This window comes from Lepidochelys olivacea (genome assembly GCF_965140295.1).
Source record: "Lepidochelys olivacea isolate rLepOli2 genome assembly, chromosome: 2".
Taxonomy (NCBI): domain Eukaryota; kingdom Metazoa; phylum Chordata; order Testudines; family Cheloniidae; genus Lepidochelys; species Lepidochelys olivacea.
In genome coordinates, this window is record NC_140412.1 from 21,196,941 (window position 1) to 21,223,906 (window position 26,966).

Genomic DNA, 26,966 nt, shown 5'->3' on the forward strand with positions numbered 1-26,966 from the left:
TTCCTGTTCCCCTTTGCTCCCACCCTTTGGCTCCTGTTGCTGCCTCTTTTGGCTCTTCTTTCCACCTCCCAACTGCTGTCCCGCTTTGTTCCTATCCCCCAACCCAGCTTCTGTGCCTCAGCCTCCCCATCCCCTCTGATCTCTATTGCTCCCAGAGCGCCCATCTCCCTTCACCCATTTGCATTCGAGTCAGATTGCTTTCTCCCTGTTATCCATCTGAGTGGCTAGCACAACAGCAACTTTCCTGAAGTCAGGAAGAACAATTTCAGGCAAAGTTCTACTCAGCTTTTGCAGTCCTGGGATGGTGCATGCACAGTCACTGTGGGGATGGTGCACGAGCAGCCAGTCATCACGCGGGAGCTGTGTGCAGCTTACATATGTTCAGTGCAGATAAACTCTTTGGAGAATAATGCCATCAACCTCTTACAAACCTCTCCTGAGCATGTGCAAAACTGCAACATTTTCAGAGGCTTATAACTTGGCCAACATATGCTGCTTGGTGAAAATCAGTCTCTCATCGACATCACGGTGACCCCACTGCCAAATATCATGTCCCTGCTTCTCACCATATGACAGAGAATATAGGTTTTAAACATAGGCAAACTCATCCATATTTCCATATCTCATTCACAGATGGCTGACACCTTTATGCTGAAATTAAACACCAATAATAACAGCAGCAGCAACTGCCTGAGCTAGACACCCGGCATGGAAAAATGTATGCCCTAAATTTAACAAAGTTATAAGCAGCTGAAAATAGGGTCTTTTTATGGAAAGTGACAGGCAACCTTAATGCTGGTAGTATTGCCTATGGTTATCTATAGTAAAACGTGTTTTCCTGAATTATGGAAGGGACTGTACAGCTTATTTTTCTGGCTGAACATTCTTCCCTTTATCTAGGGATTTATAATTGTCTGTATTAGTTCCTTTTTCTTATTGTAGTATGATATAGAAGCTATAAAAGGGAGGGCAGTAGTATCTTTTCCCTTCCATTTGCAAAGGAGTTATTTTATTTTTTACATCAACTTTGACAGTTTTAAAAAACACAAGGTAAGAAAAAAAATGAACTAGCAACTTTAAGATGTTAAAATGTCTCTGTATTGTTAATGACTGTACTAGATCTCTGTTATTTTGTTATGCAGGGACAGTGAATGGCTCTTACTTCCCCATACACTTCCTGAAGGTTTCCTTAAATATTGTTTTTATTTTTTTTAAAAAAGTATCCTCCATGTGCACAGTACTAATTATGAGTCTGATTTGGGGCAGACATTTAAAAATTACTTCCTTCAGCCTTGCCAACACAAATAAATTTCATAGAACAAGTAGAATACGATTCCACCTACACAGCAAGCCAAGTATTCGCCCCTCTCCCTCCCCCACATTCTTGCTAGCTTACCATGCCTTTTTCTTTTGCTGTTCTCGACGCTGGATAATTTTTAGAATGGCTTCTTCTTCGTAGGTATGGCCACAGACTTTATTTCGAACTGGCTTCTGCATTTCCACCTGCAATCAATATGACTGTATTTAACAGAACTAATGATCAACTTGAATACATTCTCAGACCTGTCGTGGGATGTTGCTAACAGCCCCAGTTAGAGCTGACCGGTAAAAGGAAATCAACTACTTGAAAAAAAAAAAAAAACAAGAAAAAACAACCTAATTTTTGAAAAAAAAAATCATCCCAAGACAGGACAAAAAGACAAAAAACGCAATGTTTTTGGTGGGAACGGATTTACAGAAAAATTCTGCATTCTGTTTGAAAATGAAATTGGCAAGGACCTTCTAGATGGGCAGCTGTCATTTTGATTTTCCCAATGGAAAATTTTGGATTTTGCAAAAAAGAGCATTTTTCAAACAGAAAATCATTCTGACAGAAAATTCCCAACTATCTTGCACCCCACTGTATAGAACACAGGTTGTAGGTATCGCCCTTCCTTCTCTCTAGCTATTATTACAATCAAGTTTAACTTTCACAACTATCCAGGCCCCCATATGTTAGACAGGTGTTATCATGTGGAAGTAATACTGTCCTCTGGCAACAAAATATAATTAAACTCCAAGCCCCACACATGAAAGTCTCTTGCTTAAAGCAGCAGGAAGTCCCGTGGTCCATATGCTGTACTACTCAAATTACAGGATCAGGCCCCACATGGTAAACTGCATTATTCCTGTGAGGTTTTATTTCAGCAGCATGACCCAATTATGATCATATTAGCAACTGCCATTATCTGGTCTCTAAAAAATCAATATACATATATAGCTAACAAGTATGTTATGTAGGTAGGAATGTGAATAGGATTATAATGGCTATGAAGATGCAGGGAAGTAATTAAAGATGGGAAATATGTATCTACTACAGTCGTAGTAATAGCATACCTGTGTGATAGGACAAGTAAAGTTCATCTGACTCTGAGTCACTGCTATATCTTCATCTATTTGTTCAATGGACTCATTTGCATCAGTACCTGACTGGAGACCAACTACAATGAGAAAAGACAAATTATTGATTTTCATCTCGCTTTTAATATCTAGTCATCATTAAAAAAAATCAGCATGTGTCAGGTACAGGTCAGGTACAGTGGTAACTGAGATGCCACAGTTTTTCCCTGGAAAAGGAAACAATTGTAATAACTGTGTGGTATCTGCTAGGAAATGTTGATTTTTAAATGGTGACCACTATAGACATGATTTTTAGATAATATCAAAAGAGGGAAATGGAAGCCTGATTCAGCAAAATCCTACATGGTGGTGGGATTTGTTACTTCTATTAAAAAATCTCTGCAGTTACCAAATCAGAGACACAAATTCTGTTCTTGCCCCAAAGTAAATCCAGAATAACACTGCTGACTTTAGTGGAGATTTGCAGGTTTTCACTGGTGTAAATGAAAGTAGAATGCGGTCTAGGTTTTCTCCATGAGCCAAAACAATCCTTACAAAACTATAAAAAAAAAAACCCACCAACCATTTTATTTAACCCTGTATCAGTGACAGGGAACCTCTACTAAGTTATGTGAAGAAGAACCCATTTTCTTAAATTGATATGGATTTTCAAAGTTCAATTTGAACAGTTACCATATGTAATTGCACATAAGCTGACTTGTGTCTAGGCAGGCCCTTTTATTTGCCATTTATATAATGATTAAAAGTCCCTGACCCACATATGAGATGAGCAGACCTATAAAAAAAATCAATCAATCACATCTAAGTTCTTTTGGACTTGGACTGTCCCTTTGTTAAGTTTTTATGCTACCTAGAGGCCGGTGCCCCATTGTGCTAAGTGCTATTGCAATACAAATAATGATAATAAAGAACTATTTATAATAGTTTCTGGAGGTGTATCTCCCCACATGCAATTAATATTATTAAAAGATATTGTAAGAGTGGGGGTAAGTAAACAGCATCTAAGAAAAAAAACAACCAATAGAATTTTAGCATACTTTGGATAAACCACCCACAGATTTGTTGCTGTTGCTCTGGATTATGGAAGGGGAGAGGGAAAGTAGGTTTTTCCACTCAAGGTATGTCCTGTAGAGATTACGTAGGAGAATATGCACATAGGTCTTTGCAGTCTCAGTCACACACAGACTTTGAATTAGTACCATGCCCTAAGGCAGACGTTTTAAACTACAGACTGAATCCTGCAAATTCTTACTAACGTGAACAGTTTCTTTCACATCAAGGGATTCCTCATGTTACTAAGTGCAATGTGAATAAAGGTTTGCAAGGCCTATGCTAATAAATTTGAATTTGCTATGTGAAGAAGGAATAGAAATGCTGAGCCATGCATACTTCTGTAAACCATATTAAATGTTTTCCTCATGAATTAGGACTGCACGAATAAAATACTGATTGTTCTAGTAGATGCAGCCGTGTGTTCCACATAGGTGTGTGTGTGCACTGGAGCCAGAGAAATTTACCTAGTGCTACCTGTAGAGGGGCGGCACTTGTTCCTAATGGCCGTAGACCCTCCCCTGGCTACATGAAGCCCCAACCCTCCTTCAGTTCTGTCTTACTGCCTATGGCCGGAGTCGGAGCACCGCGTGGTCTCAACCTCACAAGTAAACATCATCTAAGAATTTTTCTCAGTTTTTTCTCTTGTGTATAGTTAGTAGTACCTGTAGGGTTAGCTAGAGTAGTGTTAGTTTAGTAGTTTGTTTCTCTCAGTGATGCTTTCACTGCGGTTTAAATGTGATCATCCGGGTGGGGAGTGATCCCCAACCAGAATCCCCACACATGGTGCTTGCTCTGTCTCAGCAAGGCCCATGTCAAGGAGCATTGTGCGATGTGCAGATTGTTTAAGAAATGGACTCAAGTGGCTTGAGACCTTTGCCTGAAGCGGCACCTACTCAAACAGGCCAGGTGACCTGCTTCGGTGCTGAGAACCTCATTGGGTTGGAGATCGTCCTTGGGTTCCAAGAGCACAGCTGCTTCAGATTCCAGCGCGGGTGCCTCTCTGAAGAAATGGAGGAGCCGTTTGCCGACGACTGCACCAAGGACAAAGGTTGCATAAGACCAATCGAGACCGCTCAGGGTGACTCTTCTGCCTCTCCCAGGAAAAGCATGGGCTTGTAGAGATGGGGTGCCGGTACCCGGGATGGCAAGGGTACTTCTAACCCTTGCCCGGTACCTAGTAGGGAGGTTAGAAACCCTCCACTTTTGACTCCGGTTCCAGCCTCCAGGCATCCATTGAATTCTGTACCGATGAGGGAGATGCCAGTACCAAGCGTTTCCACATTGGTGACATACCAGGCAGCTACAGACCTCCTCTACCTTTTGGTCCCAACCTCTCCCTTGGACCAGGACTTTGCCAGGGCTGTGTCAACTATAGCCCCTTTGATTGAACGAGCTGGTGAACACTCAGGCCAGTTGGCACTGCACCCCAATGTTCCCCTTCCACAGGTTGTGGAAGTAGGGCTGGTACCGGGAACTTACTCGGCACAACTACAGTCAGAACCACAAAGGCTTCCGTGGAGGCTTTTGCCACCCTTGAGGTCAGTACCATCAGACACCCTGGTACTGCTGTTCACTTCAGGACCATGACAGATTTTGGCACCGGCATGCTCGGTACCAGCGGTACCACTTCCCTCAGCAGTGCCACTTCCTGCCTTGTTCTGGGCGATGGACAAGTCAGACTGCCTGCTCCCTCCCTCTGGTCTTGCTCTGCCCTTATCTCTGGGATCCCGAGGCTCTTCTGCATCTGAGTCCGGGTTGCCATTATCCTGTTCTCCATCATCCGACCAGCATTGAGGGCTGCTAATGGACTGTTACAGATACCAGGATTGGCGTGCATCTCATGGTTGGGACGGAGGTCTCTAGCCCAGCACCTTCTAGCCACCAATGCCTTATCCATGACGGTGACCTCCATGGAGTCTGTGGAATGCTCCCGCTCTTCATCTCACTCAAAAAGGCAAGATAACTGGCCAGGTCTGTGGTGGTACTGTCAATCTGCTACAGGCCCAGGCACTGATAGTCCTTCTCCATGCAGAGCCTCCAGCGTCCGCCCATCCAGATCCATCAACCCTGGGGCAGGATACAGCTCTGGCTCAATTAAGGGCCTCATCTTCATCTCTGGACAATGCTGTGCAGCCTGGCTCATCCTCCCCTTCAGTACTGGAAGATTTTAAGGCATACCGAGACCTTTTGCAGCAGGTAGCTTCTTCCCTTGGGAACACCCACAAATTGGTGGACATTTTACGGCTATCTTCCCCTGGGAGAGTCACTCTCCCTTTCAACACTGGGCTCCTTGAACCATCTGAAGCCTCTGGAGCACACTGGCTTCACATTGTGCGGCTAAGCACATGGAGAAGCACTATTGTGTTCCCATGCAGGGATTTGTGGGGTTTTACTCCCATCTGACCCAGAATCCCCTAGACGTAAGTGTGAACGATAGAGTCCAGCAGAAATGTTTAAGTCTGGCCCAAGGATAGGGACATCATGGACAGGAAGTTTTACACCTCCTCTTCCGTGCAGTTGTGAACTGCTAACCAACAAGTCTTGCTATCCAAGTAAGATTTTGTTAATTGGACAGCTATGTCAAAGTTTGCAGACCAGCTAGCCTGAGGCCTTGTGGGAGGAATTTTGGGCATTTGTCCCTGAAGGCTGCTTGATAGCTAAGATGTCCTTGCAGTCTGCGCTTGATTTTGACACCTCAACCAGTGTGGTGGCCTCTGTGATCACTAAGGGAAGAGCATCCTGGCTCCAGAATTCAGATAGTGCAGCAATGTCCAGCAAGCCATTGAAGATTTGCCCTTCAATACTGCACTCCTTCAAGGACTCAAGGGCTACCCTGCAGTTGGTGGGGGCGTACATGCCGACAACGCAGAAGTGCCACTACGGCATCCAGCAGCAGCACTGTCATCTGCAGTGCACGTTTGGCCAGCCTTTCCTTCCTCCAAGGCAATGGAACTGCCCCAGAAAGACTGATAGATGCCATAGGAGAAAGCAGGCGGGCTTGGGGTTCAGCTAATCCATGCGCCTTCCTCATCGCCTTTCAAGTACCCATTTTGACTCCTTGGTCCACAGCACTGTTCCAGTCGTTGCTCCTCTCTCCTCATCCCCCTGCTTTGGGAACAGGCTGGCCTGCTTTCACAATACTTGGGTCTCAATCACTACAGACAGCTGGGTCCAAAGCATGGTTAGATCACATTATGCCATCCGGTTCCTCCCTCCCCATCCCTCTTCAGGGATCCCTCTCATGAGATACTGCTTTGGGAGTGGAGGAGGAGGTTCCACCAGAATACCGGGGTCATGACTTCTGGTACCCAATCCAAATGAGGAGTAAGACTCATCCTCGACCTTCACGGCGTCAACAAATATATCAGGTACATGAGGTTCCAAATGTTCACTTATTAACTATCCTCCCAGTGTTGTCTCAGAATGACTGGTTTGCTGCTCTGGACCTTCAGCAGCATCTCCATACCTTAGATGTCAGGCAATGTCAGGCCTTTTATCTGGACAGGACTAAACCGTTTCATGCTTCGCCTCATTTGTTTGTGTCATATGCAGACCGCATGCAGGGTCAAACGGTCTCTTTGCAGATGATCTCCAAATGGAGAACATCCTGCATCAAGATAGCATATGAAATAGCCTCAGCTGCACCCCCTTGGCGGGGCCTGACCTCATTCTACGAGGGTGCAAGCTACATCCATAGCATTCCTCAGTGACGCTTCCATATTGGACATCTGCAGGGCTGCTATATGGTCGCCAGTACATACGTTCCTGAACCATTATGCCATAACTCCATTTCCATGGCAGATGCAAGCTTTGGTAGAACGGTCCTGCAGTCCTTGTTTAGGTAGACTCCAAGCCCCACCTCTTGGGGGGGTACTGCTTGTGAGCCACCTAAGTGGAAGACCCTGCTGCATCTACTCAGGTACAGGTGTTCAGTGGGAAGGAACTGAGAGAGGGGCAGGGCGGCGCTGCAATATGTAGCCGGGGGGAGGAAGAGGTTATTGTCATGAAGTCCGAGCACCATCTCTCCATGGATACTGCTAGGCAAATTTCTCTGGCTCCGGTGTGCTGGGCGTGCACACACTTAAGTGGAATACTTGTCTGCATCACATCTCAAAGAGCCACTGTTACAGGAAGTAATAATTTCATCTAATCTTTGCCATTGTTGCTGAACTTCAAAGGTTGACAGAAGCAACTAAAATATATACATATATTTTACTTTTAGTGCTCTAAGTTATTGCATTTAAGAACCTTTCTGAGGTTAAACTTTTTCACATCCTGGCTCTCATCACTACTAAAATCTGTTAGGAGTCTCTCATTTGTAATACACATAATATCTTGTTATCAGCAATAAGCTAATCAGCTAATTAGTGCCCACTATTGTATTAAAAATGTGTTCCCATCATGCCCGAAGGTAACTGTTTTCGGTAACATGCTATCATGAATTTTGCCACCGCATGTCTGTTTTTGATTTACTCAATTTTCATTCAAAGCTGACACTTTATATTTCAATTTCTCATTTTATCTCATTTTAACTGACAAATTTATTAGAGCATAAGCTTTCGTGAGCTACAGCTCACTTCACGAAAGCTTATGCTCTAATAAATTTGTTAGTCTCTAAGGTGCCACAAGTACTCCTTTTCTTTTTACAGATACAGACTAAACAAGGTTGCTACTCTGAAACCTGGAAAATCTGAGGAGATCAGATTCCTCCATTTTAATTACCAAACAAATTCAAATAAACAGGCCTGTGGAAAATAAACCTTCCTGATAATTACAATCCAGACCATTTAACTGGAAACAGTAGGTCTACATGAAACTGCAACAATTACATGACTACAGAGTAGAAGTCTCAGATATGCCACAGAAAGGACAAAGGAACACAAAGATTAAAAAGTTAATTTGAGGGAAAAACATGACACCAGCCACAAGAAACTACACTACGAATAAATCTGAGAAGTGGATCTTTAGTACTTTGCTCTGCTCCTATTGTTCAAGCCACCCTACAGCCGTAAATCTAACTACCCCAAAAAAGTCTAATCCAAACATACACATTTTGAATAAGGAGCTTACAAATATAAAACCTTGCCCAACACATCCCTCAACCCAAATACTTTATAAATCTTGGAACTAATATAACCAAAAATCATCTCCCCACCTTCAACGTACCATCCATCATTGGACCCTTTTAGTCTACACTTGTTTCAAAACTAGAGCCGGTCAAAAGTGTTCCAACCAGAGTATATGTCGGAAAAATCCTGTTTCAACAGAACGAGAATGTTCCCTGGGAATGCGTGGATTCCATCAAAACTTTAGACTGAGACCAGGCAGGAAGCTGACTGATGGGTGGGCTGACAGGAGACCAGCCTAGCTCCCCAGCAAGCAGGCCTATTAGACAGGCCGCGTGACAGCCTAAGACACACCCTGGCTGGCAGGCCCTGAAACAAATTGTTCTGTTTCACCAGAAATTCTGGGATGTTGATATTTCATTCTGATGTAGAATAAAATGAATTGGTAACAATCCAGAATTTCCCCCTAAATGGAAATTCTCTTTTCTGGGCAGCTCTATTCCAAAAAAGTAGTCTGAGATAATACTGCCAGGCATAGCATTGTGATAGTGGTTAAATGCACATGAGTGTTTTGAGTTGTGGAGGTAAATTGTGATTTCAGATGTAGGCTAGATGATTTCACATGTAATGAGGGAGTTTGGCATGGAGGAGGATAGGACGGAAGGTGTGAGACCGTAACTCTTTATTTTCTAAATGTTAAGATCTTGAACACAAGAATGGCTACACAGGGTCAGACCAATGTTCCATCTAGCCCAGTATCCTGTCTACCAACAGTGGCCAGTGCTAGATGCTTCAATGACAATTATTCAGTGATTCATCCCCTGTTGTCCAGTCCCAGCATCCGGCAGTCAAAGGCTTAGGGGCACCCAGAGCCCGGGGTTGCATTCCTGACCATCTTGGTTAATTTTTTTTTTTAACTCAGGTATACTTTTGGCCTTCACAATGTCCCTGGGCAATGAGTTCCACAGGTTGAATGTGCGTTGTGCGAAGAAGTACTTCCTTTTGTTTGTTTTAAACCTGTTGCCTATTAATTTCATCAAGTGACCCCTGGTTCTTATGTTATGTGAAGGGGGTAAATAACACTTCTTTGTTCACTTGCTGCACAGCAGTCATGATTTTATAGACCTCTATCCTATTCCCCCTTCGTCGTCTCTTTTCCAAACTGAATAGTCCCAGTTGTTTTGATCTCTCCTTATATGGAAGCTGTTCCATACTCCTCATCATTTCTGTTGTCCTTTGTTGGTGCTGTGATTGTTTAAATGTCAATGATGCAGCAACATGCAGCATACTGATATAGGTAAAAGGGTGGTAGGAAGAGGAGGGGCCCCACTGGGACAAAACACTGGGCTACCCAGTGCAACAGAGGAATCAACCCCTTCTTCCCTTTCAGCCAAAGGAAGCTGAGGAGGCCCCCAACCCCAGGAAAAACAACCCCCCTTCAGAAAGAGGCAGTATCCCCACACCATCCTGGGAGACCCCATTCACTACAGAAGGGTCACTTAATGGGAAAGGGCCCCAGCAAAACTCACCAGCCAGTTGCGGTGGGGGTACCCCCATAATGGCTCCCTTGCTCTCAGGACACTCCTCTTGTTCACTTCTCACCTCTAGATCAGAGGATGTTTCGCTCCTCTGTTCTTGGGCCTCTCCACCAGTTGTCACAGGCAACGGTGGGGGCAACATGGTCAAAGCAGGCCCCAGAAATGGTGCAACCTCAAACCAAGGGCTCAACATCCTCCCTGTGGTCAGCTGCAAAGCCTGAAATGCCACTGCCCTCAGAGCCTCCAGCCAGGCCTCCCTGGGCCCACCAGAGACCAGAACAGGGTAACCAGATGGCCCAGCCATTGCCACTGCCATGCCCACTGCTCCAGGCACCACCCGGGCCCTTGCTGTGGCTACTGTTGCTGACAATGCAGCCAATGCTCCAGGAGCTGCCTGTGCCCCGGTGGCTATGGCCACTGCCATGACTGGCACTGCAGCCACGCTGTGACCATGACTCCAACTCCATTTTCGTCTTTGGCCACTAACCTGTGGCCTAACCATGCCCTCCTGTAGCTGGGCATTGCCCTTGCCCACAAAGACCCTTTTAATCCCGCCTCCTTTGATAGAAAGGTGGACTTGGCCAATAGGAACCATCACAGGCTTGAAAATGACTTAACCAATAGGGGCCCTCACAAGTTTCATATGGCTAAACAGGAGATGGGGAAGAGAAATACCTGTCCAAGCTCAACCCACCGCTGACACCTCCTCTACTAGTCTGGGGTGGGGCTGCATTATTTTTCCATGCCTGGAGTACTATAGTTCTCTGTCTAGTTGGGTACTTACATAGCCCACACCACTGTAATACCTGAGTGCTTGTAAAAATATCAACCATTTGTAGAAATAATCATAATAATAATAATACCTAGCCCTTTCACCACTTTGCAAGGATGGTGGTGTCAGTTTTATTAACCCCCATTTTATGGATGGGGAAACTGGGGCCCTGGGGGGGGTAATGACTTATCCAAGGTCACCAAGCAAACCAGCAGGAGAGCCAGGAGTAGAACCTAGAGCATGGGAGATCCATTCATGTGCCCTATCCACTAGCCACACTGACTCCCCACATAGACACCAAATGAATTCTTAGAATGTGCATCAATTCCAGGCCAAAAGAAACTGATGCAACAGGGAAACTAGTGTGTTTTGGTAATTGCATAATAGCCAGTTCCCTGTTTCATGAAAATGTCATGGATTGGAATATCTTGAAGAACAGGGCAATTTTTCTTCTTGAGGCATTTTTTTTTAAATGGTGCTAAAATGCATGGGAAATGGAAAGAAATGTTCACTTAATGTCATATTGAAACAAGTTAGGAAATAAACCTTCTGGCTCATTCAAAAAAAAAAAAAGAAAAAAGAAAAAAAGAGGAACTTAGCAGTTTTAAGACATGGCATTGCTCAATCTTAAAACTGCAAACTTTTCATTTAGGTTAAGACCAGAGCTGTGATTCTGCCTCCATCTGTGTAATACTGCATTGTGGTTATATTAAGCTTGTGCAAATTGAACAAAACCTTCACTATAGTCATCTTTATTAGGCTGTTTCCAGAAAGAAATACAAATCAACACTCTCACCAGTTTATATAGTGACCTTCACAACAATGTCACAGGGGGTATGCAGCTAGACATATCAGCACCACTCAGGAACAGCTGAATGTACAGTACTGTTTTTTTAACCTTCTCTTTACATCCCAAAACAGATTAGGCACCCTGAATAACAGTAGGTAGAAAACTCTAGAGCTAAAACCCAGAGTTAAAAATGCACATAGACTATTATTGCAGCAAGATGCTGATTCTGATCCTAATGGTTAACTTTAAATCTGCCTAAAACAACTTATTTAAGATCTCTCTCTTTTTCTTAAACTGCACATTCTCCCTCCCCAATGGTTCGGTAAAAAGTTAACATTTCTATAGTTGCCACCTGCATTGCAACACTGCCATTTTGGTCTTCACAGAATCACAGAATTGGAAGGGACCTCAGGAGGTCTTCTAGTCCAACCCCATGCTCAAAGCAGACCAATCCCCAATTTTTGCTCCAGATCCCTAAATGGCCCCCTTAAGGATTGAACTCACAAGCCTGGGGTTTAGCAGGCCAATGCTCAAATCACTGAGCTATCCCTCCCCTACCAGTCTCTGCAGGTGCAGGGCAAGTTGACTGTGCTTGAGTGTTTCTGTGGAGCCTACGATTTGGCTCAAGTAAGGTTCAATACTAGGCCTAGTCTTGCAAAATCTCAAGGCCCTCCTATACCAGTTCTCCTACTCTCCAGACTGCAGGATTAAAAAAGGGGAGAGTAATGAGTGGAGAAAGAGCTTGATCCTTCACAGAAAAGGTGCAGAGCATTGTGTGTGCATACGAGCACAGGCAAGAACTGATGAGCAAGAAAGGGGTGCAGGGGAAGCTAATGCTGCATTAATCAGAGATCAGCTGTAGTTACTCCTGCGTAGAAATAGAATTAAAACCAAAAAGGGGAACACATTGCTAAATCCCATGGGATTTTGAGCAGTCCCAATCATGCCAATGAGCCTGCTAGCGATGTGCTCCCATTTTACTCTAACTTCTGTAGTGTGCAGGAGTAAAATTGCAGCTACTTTTTTGTTAATGCACCACTGTATTCCCTTGCACTCCCTGCCCGAGTCATCAGTTCTTGCTTGTGCTTATACACACTGAGAGTGAACTAAAAAAAAGGAAAGAAAAGGCCACACCCTCCAATGTATCAGCATTTCACAACAGGTGGCCCAGTGCTGATATCAAGTGAGGCATGACTGGCTTGTCAACACTCCTTCCAAATCAGTAACCAAGGCACCAAAATAAAGTCTTACAACCCAGTATTGAGGCTAGGTCAATAAGGCGTCAGTGTCACTGGGCCTCCCTGGTTTGTACAGGTAACTGAGATTCACCCATTTGGTATGCGATCAATGAAGAGCTCATGCAAAATGTGGAGGGATAGAGCTACAAATTAAAGACGCACTACATCTGGGGGTGGGGGTGTCCCTAAGGGTGATACTGAATGAAGCTGAGCTAGCCACACACCTAATTCCAGTGCTTAACTATCCGTATAATTAGAAAGTTTTTTCTAATTTCTAACCTAAATCTCCCTTCCTGCAGATTTAAACTGATTACTTCTCAAGCTACTTGCAGTGGACATGGACAACAATTGATCACAGTCCTCTTTATTAACAGCCCTTAACATATTTGAAGACTGTTATCAGATTCCCCACCCCCCTCAGTCTTTGTGCAAGATTAAATGTACCCAGGTTTTTTAACCTTTCTTCATAGGTGAGTTTCTATAAACCTTTGATCATTTTTTGTTGCTCTCCTCTGGAAATTCTCCAGTTTGTCCACATCTTTTTTTAAAGTGTGGGGCGCAAAACTGGACACAGTACTCCAGCTGAGGCCTCACTAGTGTCGAATAGAGTCAAACTTTCCGTGTCTTACATACCAGAGGCACCGACTTCTCAGTTCCAAGGGGTGCTTGACTCCCACTCCACCCCTTTCTCCAAGCTCCCACCCTGCCTCTTCCTGCCTCCTGCTCTGCCCCATTCTGCCCCCTTCCGCCTCCTCTTCCTACTCCTCCCTCTCCCCCTCAGTACCTCCTGAACACTGCTGAACAGCTGATCATGGTGAGTGGGAGTCACTGGGAGGGAGGGGGAGGAGCTGATCGGCAGGGTGCATCAGCGAGCTGGAGATGCTGGGTGGGAGAGGAAGGAGCTGATCAGCAAGGCTACCAGTGGCTGCTGAGCACCCACTATTTTTTTTTCCATGGGTGCTGCAGCCCCAGATCACCCACAGAGTCGGTGCCTGGGTTACATACAATACTTCGTTTATGCACCTCAGAATGATATTAACCTTTTTTTTGCAACTGACTCACATTTTTGGCTCATGTTCAGTTTATGATCCAGTATAACCCCCAGATCTTTTCTGCAATACTGCTGCCCAGCCAGTTATTCTCTGTTTTTTAGGTGTGTATAATAAATAACAAATGGTTACTTACCTTTCCATATTTGTTGTTCTTCAAGATGTGTTGCACATGTCCACTACACTGTAGGTGTGAGCATGCCTTGTGCACAGCTGTCAGAGATTTTTCTTTCAGCAGTACCTGTCGGGACAGAGTGAGCGCCCTCTGGTGCCTGGTGCTGCTGCACGCAGGTATAAAGGGCTGCACTTCCCCCGATTCCCCTAAGTTCCTTCCTACTGGAAAGACTCCAATAGAGAGGGTGGGGAGAGAGTGGAGAGGCTCTAGAATGTGGAGGGAAGCCCCAAGGGATATGGACGTGGGACCAAGCTATGCACAGGAAATTGGTGCTTAGAGTGCTGAGGCTCTGGCTGGTATCATAGTGGGAAGGCACCCCACTGGGGCTGCTGGATATGCTTGGGTGAAGACACATTTGATCTGATCTTGGGAGTCTGATGAGGAGTCCACTTCCTCAAACCCATGGTGGAGCAGACCCCATCGGTACCAGGGAGACCATCTCTGAGTCTGGAGATGGCAGTACAGGTGAGATCATCACTGGCTTCCCTCTAGAGGGAACCCTACAGAGAGAAGCCGCAACTGGTACCAAATGGTGCTCTGGGACTGATGCTGGGACCATGCATTTCCAATCCTGGTACCAGGCAAGATTCATGAACAGTGGGGGAAGCTGGCACCAACAGGTTAAGCAACTCTATGGCTGCCTCAAAAGCCTTGGATGTAGATGGCACTGGAAAGACTCCTGAGACTACAGTATCAAAGGGTTCACGAGTCCTTGAGGGACTGGTATCAGTGGACTCTTCTTGGGCTCTGGTGTCAGCAGTTTCTCCTGGTTTACGGACTGCATCTGGGGCTGCCTCTTCCTTGAGAGCACCTCCAAGTTCTTGACTCTGCTCAGTGGCTTCACCATAGACTTTGAAGGCTCCGGTACTGAGTCCTTTGGAGACCTACATTGTCTCTTCCTAGGTACCGGCGATGAGGATCTGCTTCTGGACTCAGTCAGAACAGGTATAGTGCTCCTAACTGACTCGGACATGCTTGGTACCTTTCCATTGGTGGGTAAAGCACAGACTCCATAGGCAGGTACTTGAGTCTGGCAGCCCTGTCCTTTTTCAATTGGAGTTTGAACACTGTACAAATGCAACATTTGTCACTCATGTGCACCTGTACCAGACACTTAAGGCAGCTGGGATATGGGTCGCTCACTGGCATAGACTTGTTACATAAGTTACAGGCCTTGAAGCCAGGAGAACGAGTCATTAATCCAGTACTGAGCGCAGTACCCAACTAGGAACCCCACTCTACAAATGCACTATCCTAAATTTATCCTTATACAGTAACTCCTCGCTTAACGTTGTAGTTATGTTCCTGAAAAATGCGACTTTAAGCGAAACGGTGTTAAGCAAATCCAATTTCCCGATAAGAATTAATGCAAATGTGGGGGGGGTTAGGTTCCAGGGGAAAATTTTTCACCAGACAAAAAACGACATATTTTATATATATATACATACACACACACACACAGAGTATACGTTTTAAACAAACAATTTAATACAGTACACAGCAATGATGATTGTGAAGCTTGGTTGAGGTGGTGAAGTCTGAGGGTGGGATATTTCCCAGGGAATGCCTTACTGCTAAATGATGAACTAGCTTTTGGCTGAGCCCTCAAGGGTTAACACATTGTTGTTAATGTAGCCTCACACTCTACAAAGGTGCAGGAATGGAGGGAGGGGAGACAGCATGGCAGACAGAGACACACACCCTGTCTGTGGGAGAGAGAGAGGCGCATTGCCCCTTAAGTATGCTGACCCCACTCTGAAGTACATTGTCTTTTTAAGTTGATCAGGAAGTTGAGACAGCAGCTGCTGCCCCAAGCTCTCTCTGTCTCTCTCCGTCTGTGTCCCTACCCTGCTCTATATGGAGAAGGGGTAAGCGGGTGCAGGAGCAGGGGGGAGGGGAGCACCCTGACATTAGCCCCCCTTTTCCCCCCTCCCCTCCCCCACCCAGCACAGCAAGCAGGAGGCTCTGGAGAGCAGCTCCAAGGCAGAGAGCAGGGGCAGCACATGGCAGTGGGGGGAGGGACAGCTGAACTGCCGGCAATAGCCTGCTGGGCAGCTGCTGCACAGGGAACTTAGGGGGGCTGCCGGCCCACCCTGGTTCCAAACCCCCACCAGCTGGCTCCAACGGGCTACTCTTCCTGAAAGCAGTGGACAAAGCAGGTGGCTGCCAAATGACGTTATAAGGGAGCATTGCACAACTTTAAACAAGCATGTCCCCTAATTGATCAGCAACATAACAACGAAACAACGTTAACCCGGACGACTTTAAGTGAGGAGTTACTGTATCTAAATATGTGCAAACACACTACACTAGACTAAAAACTAACTCTAAGGGTATTACATACGCTAAAAGAGGGAAGACTCACAGATACAAAAATTGGAGCTCCAACACCCATCACTGGTGGTAGGAAGGAACTGAGAGAGGTTGAGGGCAGTGCAGCCCTTTATACCTGTGTGCAATGGTGTGAGGCATCAGTGGGTGCTCATGCTGCCCTGACAGTTACTCCTAAAGAAAAATCTCCCACAACTGTGCACAAGGCGGGCATACACCTACAGTGGAATAGACAAGTGCAATCACTTGAAGAAGAATAAAAAATTCCAGTGGGAGAGAATGAGTGGGTCTGTAAAATGAGACTAAGGCCTGGTCTACACTGGGGGCGGGGATTGATTTAAGTTACGCAACTTCAGCTACGTGAATAACATAGCTGAAGTCGATGTACTTAGATCTACTCACCGCAGTGTCTTCGACTGCTGACGCTCCCCCGTTGACTCCACCTCTTGCTCTGGTGGAGTACCGGAGCCAACGGGAAAGTGCTCAGGGGTTGATTTATCGCATCTAGAAATCGACCCCTGCTGGATTGATCGCTGCCTGCCGATCTGGCGGGTAGTATAGACAAGCCCTTAGTCATGTGTCAGTTTTATATATATGGAAAAAATTTCAGTTTAAGATTTCCTCCTGCCAAAGTGCTGTCCTACCAAATGGCTGACAGGGACACACACTCTCTGCCATTACCCACACCTAAAGATGTGAAGAAACACAAAGGAGAATCATTTACAAATAAGAGTTCCCTATGAAGTTGCACCATCTTCAGTTATGCATTCCTGGGTTACTACACTTGGCTTCTGTGTTGCGTAGCATACAGCTTGAAATTGAGAGTCTGATTATCACTGATAATAGTGATTGGGAATGTCAGGAATGAATTGTAGCTGGACTAGGGAAGGAAAACATTTTTTTTTAAGAGGAACTCCAGACCTCTGCCAGCAGGGAGTATTACATCACTCAGAGGTGTTGTAAGAACATGCCAAGCAGTGTGGGAGAAATGCAAGCAGCACTAGCAATCTCAGCTGGTGCTGGGAACTAGAGAGAGGATCACATGGGCAGATTTGTGTGTGTGTATGTGATGTAGCCGGAGGAGGGCCTTCATGGAAGGATGCAAGGAGAAAGGCAGAGTGAGAATGAGTGCAGGACACAGCTAAGGTGATAAGGGGGCAGACATAACAGGGTCAAGGGGAGAATATTGAAACGGGAATAAAGGAAAGAGAAAAAGAGAACTAGAAAAAAAGGTGAAGAGTACTCAAAAAAGAGAAAAATGGGAAAAGAAGAGAAAAGACTGAGACAGAAGCAATAAATAAGATAGAGCAGTTCCATCCTACCAGAAACAGGCTCTCTGTCATTCGTAGGCAGGTGATGTTGCACCAACACAAGCTAACTGACGCACTGGGAAGTGTCCGAATGACCGGGTAGAATCAAATTACCAGAGCTGAAGTAAATACTGGAAACAGTTTACATACCAAGACAAAAGCGGAAGAAGAAACTGTCTTCTGACATTACAATGCTGCCAAGGTTATATTCATTTCCAGAGCAGGATCCCCACATCATCCCTCCTTTCTAGATTTGAGAAACTGCACTTTATAAATTTCTTCTGTTCTGAGACATATCACAGGTTGTTATTACTATTACGATAGTGCCTAAAGGCCTTACGTGAGATCAGGCACCATTGTCCTAGGCAATCAGAACAGACAGTCCCTACCTTCAAGAGCTAGTCTAAATAGAGAGGACAGACAAAGGAAGTATTACCATCCCATTTTTACAGATGGGGAACTGAGGCACAGAGAGAGTGAGGAGCTCAGCACATTTATTGCTGACCTCTTTTGAAAACCTAGCCATAAGTGTCACTATGGGAGTCACTGGATACCAAGCACTTTTGAAAATCTGGCCCCAGATGTAGATGCTGAGCACTTGAGAATAGGGCCCTGAGCTCTGCATGGCTTTTAAATTCCTGTGAATCTGCTGAGGTATTTTCAGTTTGCTGCACCTGAGTGTCACGGATACTTTGCCACAGAATTTCACCCCTGCTTCCTGCCGCAGAGCACACTGGGCCTTGACAGTTGTTTGCTGCCCTCTCAGCCAGAAATGCTTAACACTACAGTGTGGAAAAAAAATGAGGCACTTGAGTTGTAAAATAGGTAGGGAATGAAGGGAGAAGAAAAGAGATCTTCTACTTCACTGCCCAAAAATATGTTTTCTGTGAAAAAAATTCAATATATCACAAATGAGCAGATGAAAGCAAATGTACTAGTCACCTGACATCCCACTCGCTTCACAGATCTGAGTGCATTTATCATCCTATCACAAATTCTCCTCAGATGACATCTGATTTTTTTTTTATTTTTATCATTACTTTACACTCTTTTCAGAACTGCTTTATTTGAATCATTTCCTGGATGCCCAACCTTCATTACCAGGCATGATTTTAGCACTTAGGCTGCTGATCCACCTCACCATTCCTCACACTCATGTTACTGGTCCTTGCAATCCACTTACATATTAGCACCCTCCTTGCTCTTCTTTCTATTTTACCTAATTCTTTTCTCACAGCCCGAAGGCCTTACACATTTAATATTCCTCATCCTACTTTAGGGTCCGATTCTGTCACCATTTTTCATGTTGAGTAGTACCTACTCTTGAGTAGTCATTGATTTCAAGTGCAACTACTCACGGAGTAAGGTACTACTCAGTGTAAGTAAGGGTAACAGATACAGGCCCTTAGTTTTCATGATATTTCCCTTCCATGCAATCCAAAATACCCTTATTCTTCCTCTTCTGCCTCTCTGATCATTTCTCATCTTTCTGGAATTCAGTGGCTTTCTGTGTTTTACAACATCAGTGTAAAATTCTCTTCTTCAAGGCCCTACATAATTTCATCTTCTTCCCACATCTTTGATCCCTGTGCTCCTCTCAGTCCTCTCTCCTTAATCTTCCCTTCAAATCCAACTTCTATGTTTGGCTTCTTGCCTTCCACTATGCAGATCCTCATATTTGGAAGAATATCTCACTTCTCTGTCAAAGATCTCTTCTTCATTCCTTATTGTTATTATTTTTATTACTCTAGCCCCAACCAGGTTGTGATAGATAGATAGATCATCTCTGTCCCAAAGAGCTTACAAACTTTATTCAAGAGGTAAAGATAGGTGAATCAAAAACAGGAGGGGGGGAGAGGGAATATGTTCTTTCATAGACTAGCTATATGCATAATTTGTAGGTATAGAGAATATTTTTGTTTTTCATTAATAAGCAGATCCGTTCATTACCAGCCCAGTCTTTATCAGCTGGGATGTTCTATAGCTGCTATGGCAGAAGTGAATTAAGGAAGGAGTTGCAGAAGGAGAGGGGGAATGATTTTACTATTTTTCCCCCTAAGAAGGGCATTTTTCACATAAGGGGCAGCACAGAAGAAAGTGCTAATAGGTGAAGCAGACAAGCAGATAATCAAGGGATGAAGCATTGCCAGAGTGCAGGGGGCAGCTGATGATTCAATGAATAGAGATGGTGGGGCAAAACTCTGAAGGGCCTTGAGGGTAATTCCTCCCTGGAACTAACTCTTCTGGAAATCCTATCTATTTTGTTTTTTTCACACACAATCTCTCCAGACCTTCCTTTGTGTGAACATATGTCCCGTTATTTTGCCTATCTTAGATTGTAAGCACTTTGGGACAGGGAATGCATCTGTCTTTATATCTGTAAAGAGTTGTGTAATTTTTTGGAAATATATAAGTTATCACTAATATTTATGCAGTAGATCAAGTGAGACCTCTTGGGCAACCACCAAATAGAGTTTGTCTGGGAGAGGGATTCTTTATAAGAACAATAATTACTGGAAATCTTGGGGTTAATATAAAGCGGTTCCTTAAAAGTTCCCTATCAGAGGTGACCTTTAGTGCAGACTGAACTGTTCAGTGGAACCCCAATTTAACCAACACCTCAGGGAATATCTAAAACTTTTGTAAACCTGTGAATTTAGATAATCAGCCTATCCCTAACTAGACCCCACCAGAAAGGGGCCACGTAGGAGCTTCAGTCCTAAGGGCTCCATAGGAGTAGGGCTTTAGTTAAGTGCAACCCTTGAGACATCTTTGGCTAACTGGGAGGTTTGCTCATTAGGAGTTGGTAAACTGAGGCAACATTGGGTAAATCTGTGTTGCATTATATTTATTGTTAAATGCCCTGTAGCTGATGTACTGACACAGCAGTAGTTCTTACAACATTCCTTATCTCAGTATTTCATGTTTTGACAACTATGATTGGGTGTAAACAAGCTTGCTTTTCCCCTGTATTTCTGCTAAGGTTCTGATGAAATGATTGCTTCTGCTGCCAATAAAATCAGAAAAGGAATGCCCATTTTTACTTCATTGGAGAATTTTAATGCAATGTACGGCCTTGATCCTGCAAAGAGTTACTCATGGGTTGACCTCTGTGACCATGAGAATTGTTGCATTTAAAGGGTCTCCATATGGACAAAGAGCTCACAGCAGGATGGAAGCCTATAGTTTGCATGTGCTGCTTTCATGGTTCCTACTGCATGACAGAAATTTTGTCATCTGTAGACCTGAAAGAAATTCAGACAAACAGGATTTCAGGAATATCTACCTAGATAAGGCCCATCTGTGCACTAAGAATCAGAGCTGAGTGAATTTTTTTGGACAAATAGTTTATTCACCAAAAAATGCCATTTCAGCCAAACAAACCCCCCTAATACCTTTCTTTTTTGAAGTTGAAATGTTTTGTCCTGATGTTTTTGAAATGAAACATTTGAACTTTTCATTTCAAAATAATGTTTCATTGTGAAGTTTAGCTAGATTATTTTAAAGAAAAAAAGGGATAAAAGAAGACCCAAAATGAAATGAAAAAAAATGAAAAAAAAGAAAAGAAAAGAAAAAAGTGAGGGTCAGATGAAACCCAAAAGACTTTTTTTTTTGGGGGGGGGGTTGTTTCAGCAAGAAAAACTAAAACATTTTCATTTTGAGTTGACCCAAAACAAAACAATCAATTATTAACTCACCTCAACTAAGAATCAACGAATATCGGTGTGGGGTTGGCTAAGGTAGTACCTTCAGAATGGTGGGTGACTTTTATAGGGGGTATGTTCATGGAATCCCAGAGGAAATACTATAGTGCTCAGGCTGTACTGATAGGCACCAATACAGAACCCGAAGGAAAGGCAGACAGAGACAGACAGACTTTAAGGCAGTTGTGTACAGGAATCAGATAGTGACAATTTATTAAGTTAGGTATGAACCTCTAACACTAGAAACACCACCACATTCAGGCATTAGTCCTGCAAGGTTCTAAGCATGGGTGGACCACAGCCCACACAGGACAACTTGCAGGATCAGGACCTTTGCTGTTCATAACTTTAAACTGAGTTATTAACATTATAACATTGCAAAAGCCAATTTCTAAACAAAATCCTAGTTAGCACTGAAAATATCACACAGTCCCACTGCAGAGAAATGACACGGGACTCTAACTATGCATATAAAATATCCCAAGCAATGCTGCTGAACTAAATGCAACTAGCAATTTAAACAAAGCAAAATATTATTTGAAATGATAAAAACCCACTTTATCTGTGGCCAATATCAGACATAATGAGCTGAGCCTGTGGTGGTAATTATGACACAAGGAGATGTGTGGAAATGTAGAGTTATTAGCATTCAGAAAATTGCATTTAGAAACCTTATAATCAAAACATTACTTTACAAGTTAGACTGAAATACTAAAAAGGAATATGTTCAGGCAGGTCTTACATTCAGGACTTTTAATTTTCCCTTTGAAACTAAAAAAATAAATCAATTTCAATGGCTGGTTGGGTGGGTGGATCCTCCTGAAATGAATCAGACTTTTCATTCAGTTTTATGAAAGTCTGGCTTCAAGCATGACCTATCATCACTTTTTGCTGCAATCAATATACAATACAACGTCTACCATCCAGTACAATTTACAAGGTTCTGCTAATTCATCAGTGATGTTGGCTCTTTTTGGGAACACAGATCACAAGCTGGGGCTCTTTCCTGGAGCGTCTCTGTGTGGGGAGGAAGGGAGTTTAGTACAGAAGTGATGGTAAGTCTAGGTACAGGGGAATCTGGAATGTTCTTTGCTGTGGACACCAAGTCATAATTGTTAATTGGAGGTGTGTCCTGATTGCCACTACGGTATATTTTTATAAACTGAACCAAATACTTGGATTTTGCTGTGTAGTCAGAGTTAGTTTCTCTCCGAGGTGCCCATTAGTGACTGTATCCCGTTAAGAAGATATACTTGTTCTGCCTTTCTGTTTTAGGGTTTATTCTGCTGTCCATCACCATCAAATCTGAGTAGCTGCCATGTAAAGTTGAAAGCAATAACTAGGTCCTTAATGGATTTCATGGAATTTCTGTCACTTCCCCTTTGGGGGTAAAAATTCTTCTTAGGACAGAGTTGGATTTATTTTATGTATTTTTAGCAGGTCTGACAGAAAAAGCAAATTTTACAGGCAGATTACAGAAACAGGAAAAGCATGAAAAAAGCTAATTATCAAAACTGCTTGCTTAGTAGCTCATTGTGGAAAGCACCCAAAATTTAGCTACAGCGATTGCCTTCTTTGAATTGATTACAGTAGAAAATTCTTATCTCCTTTCCTGTTTCATGATTACATGGATACTGGTATGCACATAATAAAAGGTTTTGCCTTACTGTAAGGGCATTTTTGGATGTAAATATGCAACGAGTGTATTGTCAAGTGGTTCACAAAAAGCTCAACCTTCAATCCTTTTGAGAGTGCTTCATTAGCACACAGATAGCCACTTTGGAAATAGCTTGAGAGACATACAACTTTTACAAAGCTATCCACAGAACACTATTAATTCAGCATAGTTATATCACAGGTACAATCCATATCTTCTCTTTTGTCTTCTTGCTCTCTTTCTCCAGTGACCTCAATCACTCACGTGGCTTCTGTATGCCTTTGACTCTCAAATCTTCCTTTTTACTTTTGACCTGGTTCTCTTCATTTAATCTCTGTCTCAGCCTATTTTTCTAGCTGATACCTCTATGTCCCAGACACGTCACCATTAACATAAACTTAACACAGCCAAAATTGGATTCTTTGTGCCAGATTCTCTCATCTGGCCAAGTTGTGCACAGCAGAAGAGTAAGGAGACAAAGAAGGCTTTAAGCCACCTTTATATTCTCCCTATCCTGGGGCTAGTCAGGTGACAGACAAAAGTTAGAAAAGCCAAAAGGCTGCTCTGTCTTACACCTGGCTGCCCGTGTTCCCAGAGATTATTCCAAGCAGCTGGGTATGGACAAAGCAAAGGGATTCCTCAGCCATGTGCACTCTGGATCTGGGAGGGAGGTCGGTTACACTACCCAAGGAATCCCCTCTGCAGGGAGAACCTCAGGCCCTGAACCCTTTGGCTTTTATGGCTGCTTTATGCCACTAGAGTGGTAGCAAGGATCTGGCCCCTTATCTTTCTTCTCAAATGTTCTCACTCCTTCCATTCTCTGTCACTGGTGACAAGGCCGACGTGCTGTCATTCAGGCTGATAATCTGGCTGTACTCCTTGACTCCTCCCTCTCAGTTGACCTTTGAGCTCAGCCAATGACAAAACTAATGGGGAGAGGGAAGTAAGGGTGAGAGAGACTGTCCAGCAAGCATATATGGAAGATAAAGTCAGCAGGCAAGCAAAACAAAGTGAGAAGTGCTAGTGCAGAAGCAAAACAATGCAACTAAAACCAATAATTTTACAAAAAGAAAAGGAGTACTTGTGGCACCTTAGAGACTAACCAATTTATTTGAGCATGAGCTTTCGTGAGCTACAGCTCACTTCATCGATGAAGTGAGCTGTAGCTCACGAAAGCTCATGCTCAAATAAATTGGTTAGTCTCTAAGGTACCACAAGTACTCCTTTTCTTTTTGCGAATACAGACTAACATGGCTGTTACTCTGAAACCAATAATTTTACAATCTGTCTGCCTAAAGTTAGCTGCCTAAATATCGGTTTAGGAGCCTAAAAAAAATGGTCTGATTCTCTGCGGGCAGAACACCCACAAATTCCATTGGCTTGGGATCTCTGGGCGCACAGCACTTCCAAAAATCAGGGTGCTCTTTTATTCAAGTGGTTAAACAACGGTTTAGGAGCCAGTGAATGTCACTGTAGTGAATCTGTATCTCTTCTAAGAAATGGCCTTACCAATTACCTAATCTACTGAATGGGATTGTAACAGGATGGCCTGCCCTTTTAAGAACCAAGGGACCTGAAACAATTCATCAGACCCAGCTGGGAAGGGATCAGGTGTTTTCTATAAAGGGCTAAGAGAGCTCAGTTGGAGGAGCTGCAGGAAGAAGCTGGGCTCCTACAGTAGGCCCTGACATAGGAGGGACTGCGGGAGGCAAAGGGCAAAAAGCAAAAAGCCTTTTGGAGCTGCAGGTCAGGGGGGGCTGTGGAACTGTTTGTGTGTTTGATGTTTTGCCTAAGTTTTACTCTTGAAGAAAAAAACTGCCTGGAAGGAGTCTTGGGTGTAGCAGTAAGTCCTTCCTAGGAAGGCCTGGAGATCCATCCTGGGTGAGAGGAAACTGAGGCAGCAGCAAGTTCACCATACTCTAAAAAATCTTGTACCAGAATACTATCTTCCTAACATCCCAAGGAACTTGCCAACAGAAGCAGCATCATTTAATGCCCAGAAAGAATATTATCAAACATCTTTCTGCTTTCACAAATCATCGTATTTTCACAGGGACAAAACAAATCCCTTTGTGCTGAATGTTTTTAAAAGGCAGTCATGGCAAAAAATAAACACTCAAAATAGCAGTACTGTCTTCAAACATTATGAAGTCACACATCATCAAAGTTTAGTTAGTCAATCTGCTTCAGAATCCTCTGAGGTAATATGTTCGAGGTTAACACAGACATTCTGCTCTCTGGCTGGTTATGTGACTTTGTCTCCACTGGAAAATGTAAACTTGACCTCCAAATTCTGCAGATAACTGTGAGTTTCAAACCAAGCACACATAGCTAGTTGTTGACACCAAGAAAGCTTTTCTGCCATGTAATCTGAAGAAAAATCCAACAATCCTTCTCTGTCTTCCTTTGAAAGTGGTTTTCTATTAAGTATGTAGTTTTTAAAATACAATTCCTCAATGTTTATCCTTTCTCATTACAAAAGATTACAAGTGTTGACCAGTTAAATCTGGATCTCATATCTTTTCTGGGCTAAAAACCATATTGTACCATAACTTACATTCTACTCTTCACACTGACCCTAATTTATGTAGTGGCTTCTGTTCTAAACAGTGCCAAATACTTCCTTTGTGTCCTTGGACAAGTCAATTTCTCACTCTTGGACTCCATTTTACATCTGTAAAATGGGAATCATAATACTTCCCAACCTCACAGGTTGTTGTGAGCACTTGGAGAGAAGCATTGATGATAGTAGTAGTAAGAAAAGTAGCTCTGCATTAACAAGGAGATGTACTGGATTATATGTGTGTGTGTGATATATATATATATATATATATATATGTCCTTCCTAGGACTTTTTTGTCTCTGGTGTCTATATATATAAAATCATAGACATCAGAGACAAAAAAGTCCTAGGAAGGACACACATACACATAGGACTTTTTTGTCTCTGATGTCTATGATTCCAGAATTAGTGAGAATATAACAAATAAAAGCTCTAAGAGAAAATAAGACTGACTGTTTTTGAAGAGAGAAGGGAATTTGACATTAGCTAAGGAAAAGAAGCTTTTATCCAAAGCCCACTAAAGTCACTGGAAAGACTGCCACTGCTCTCAATGGGTTTTGGATCAGGCCAAAAGTTACATGAAGAATTGCAAAGGAAAATGTATTCTTGCTATACTTTCAAAAACTTAGTTAAAAAACGTTTGAGCTTCTTCTTAGCCTTTAAATATTTTTGCTTGTAATATAAATTAGACATTAATTATTCTTACTGATTCTTCCTGAAAGGATCTGCATTCAGCCAAATTTTTCTGACTAACCTCAGCAGGGCCATGAAATAATTTTTCTTTGCCAAGTGTGGATGCCTGCCAGAGAAAGCCAAATGGGAGTTAAGATTTTATTTAAACAAGCTTGTCAACTTCTGCAAGCTCCCTGAGTAGTTCTTTTTGACTTGATAATGACATTGTAAATCAGAGTATTGTGTGCTCTGTATGGGTTCAGTGTTTGTTACTCAGCTATTTTAAATATTGTATTGAGCATGGGACCAACAGTGCATCCCCTTGCCCTGTAGTAACTGGTAAAGAACAGGGTTCTCCAAATCAAATAAACTAATCATATTCGTGTTTTGACCCTCTAAAATTGTTTGTTTATATAACGGATGACCCCTGTTAGAGTTCCTGGACTGATGGCACAGCAGGGGTGAAGAGGAGGGAGGGGGCAACCATAATACTTTATATATTTCTTTAAATGTTTCATAAGGTTATTTCTGTGACATGCCAATAATTCATTTTTGACATGAATAAAAACTGATAAAATACCTGTGAGTATTTATACAATTGCTAAAGCAAATATGAATAAACTCACCAGGGATTCCTCACATCCCTAA

The 26,966-nt window shown here is 43.3% G+C and overlaps 2 protein-coding genes across 2 annotated transcripts in view; one reads left to right on the plus strand and one right to left on the minus strand.

The window, feature by feature from the left end:
- LOC311515970 (uncharacterized protein) overlaps positions 1-26,966 on the plus strand; it is a 191,664-nt gene that overhangs the window by 54,656 nt on the left and 110,042 nt on the right. The window lies entirely within an intron of this gene.
- NSMCE2 (NSE2 (MMS21) homolog, SMC5-SMC6 complex SUMO ligase) overlaps positions 1-26,966 on the minus strand; it is a 183,366-nt gene that overhangs the window by 3,533 nt on the left and 152,867 nt on the right. The window contains 2 exon segments of the mRNA XM_084619530.1: positions 1,397-1,503; positions 2,377-2,480. Coding sequence (XP_084475656.1) covers positions 1,397-1,503; positions 2,377-2,480 — 211 coding nt within the window.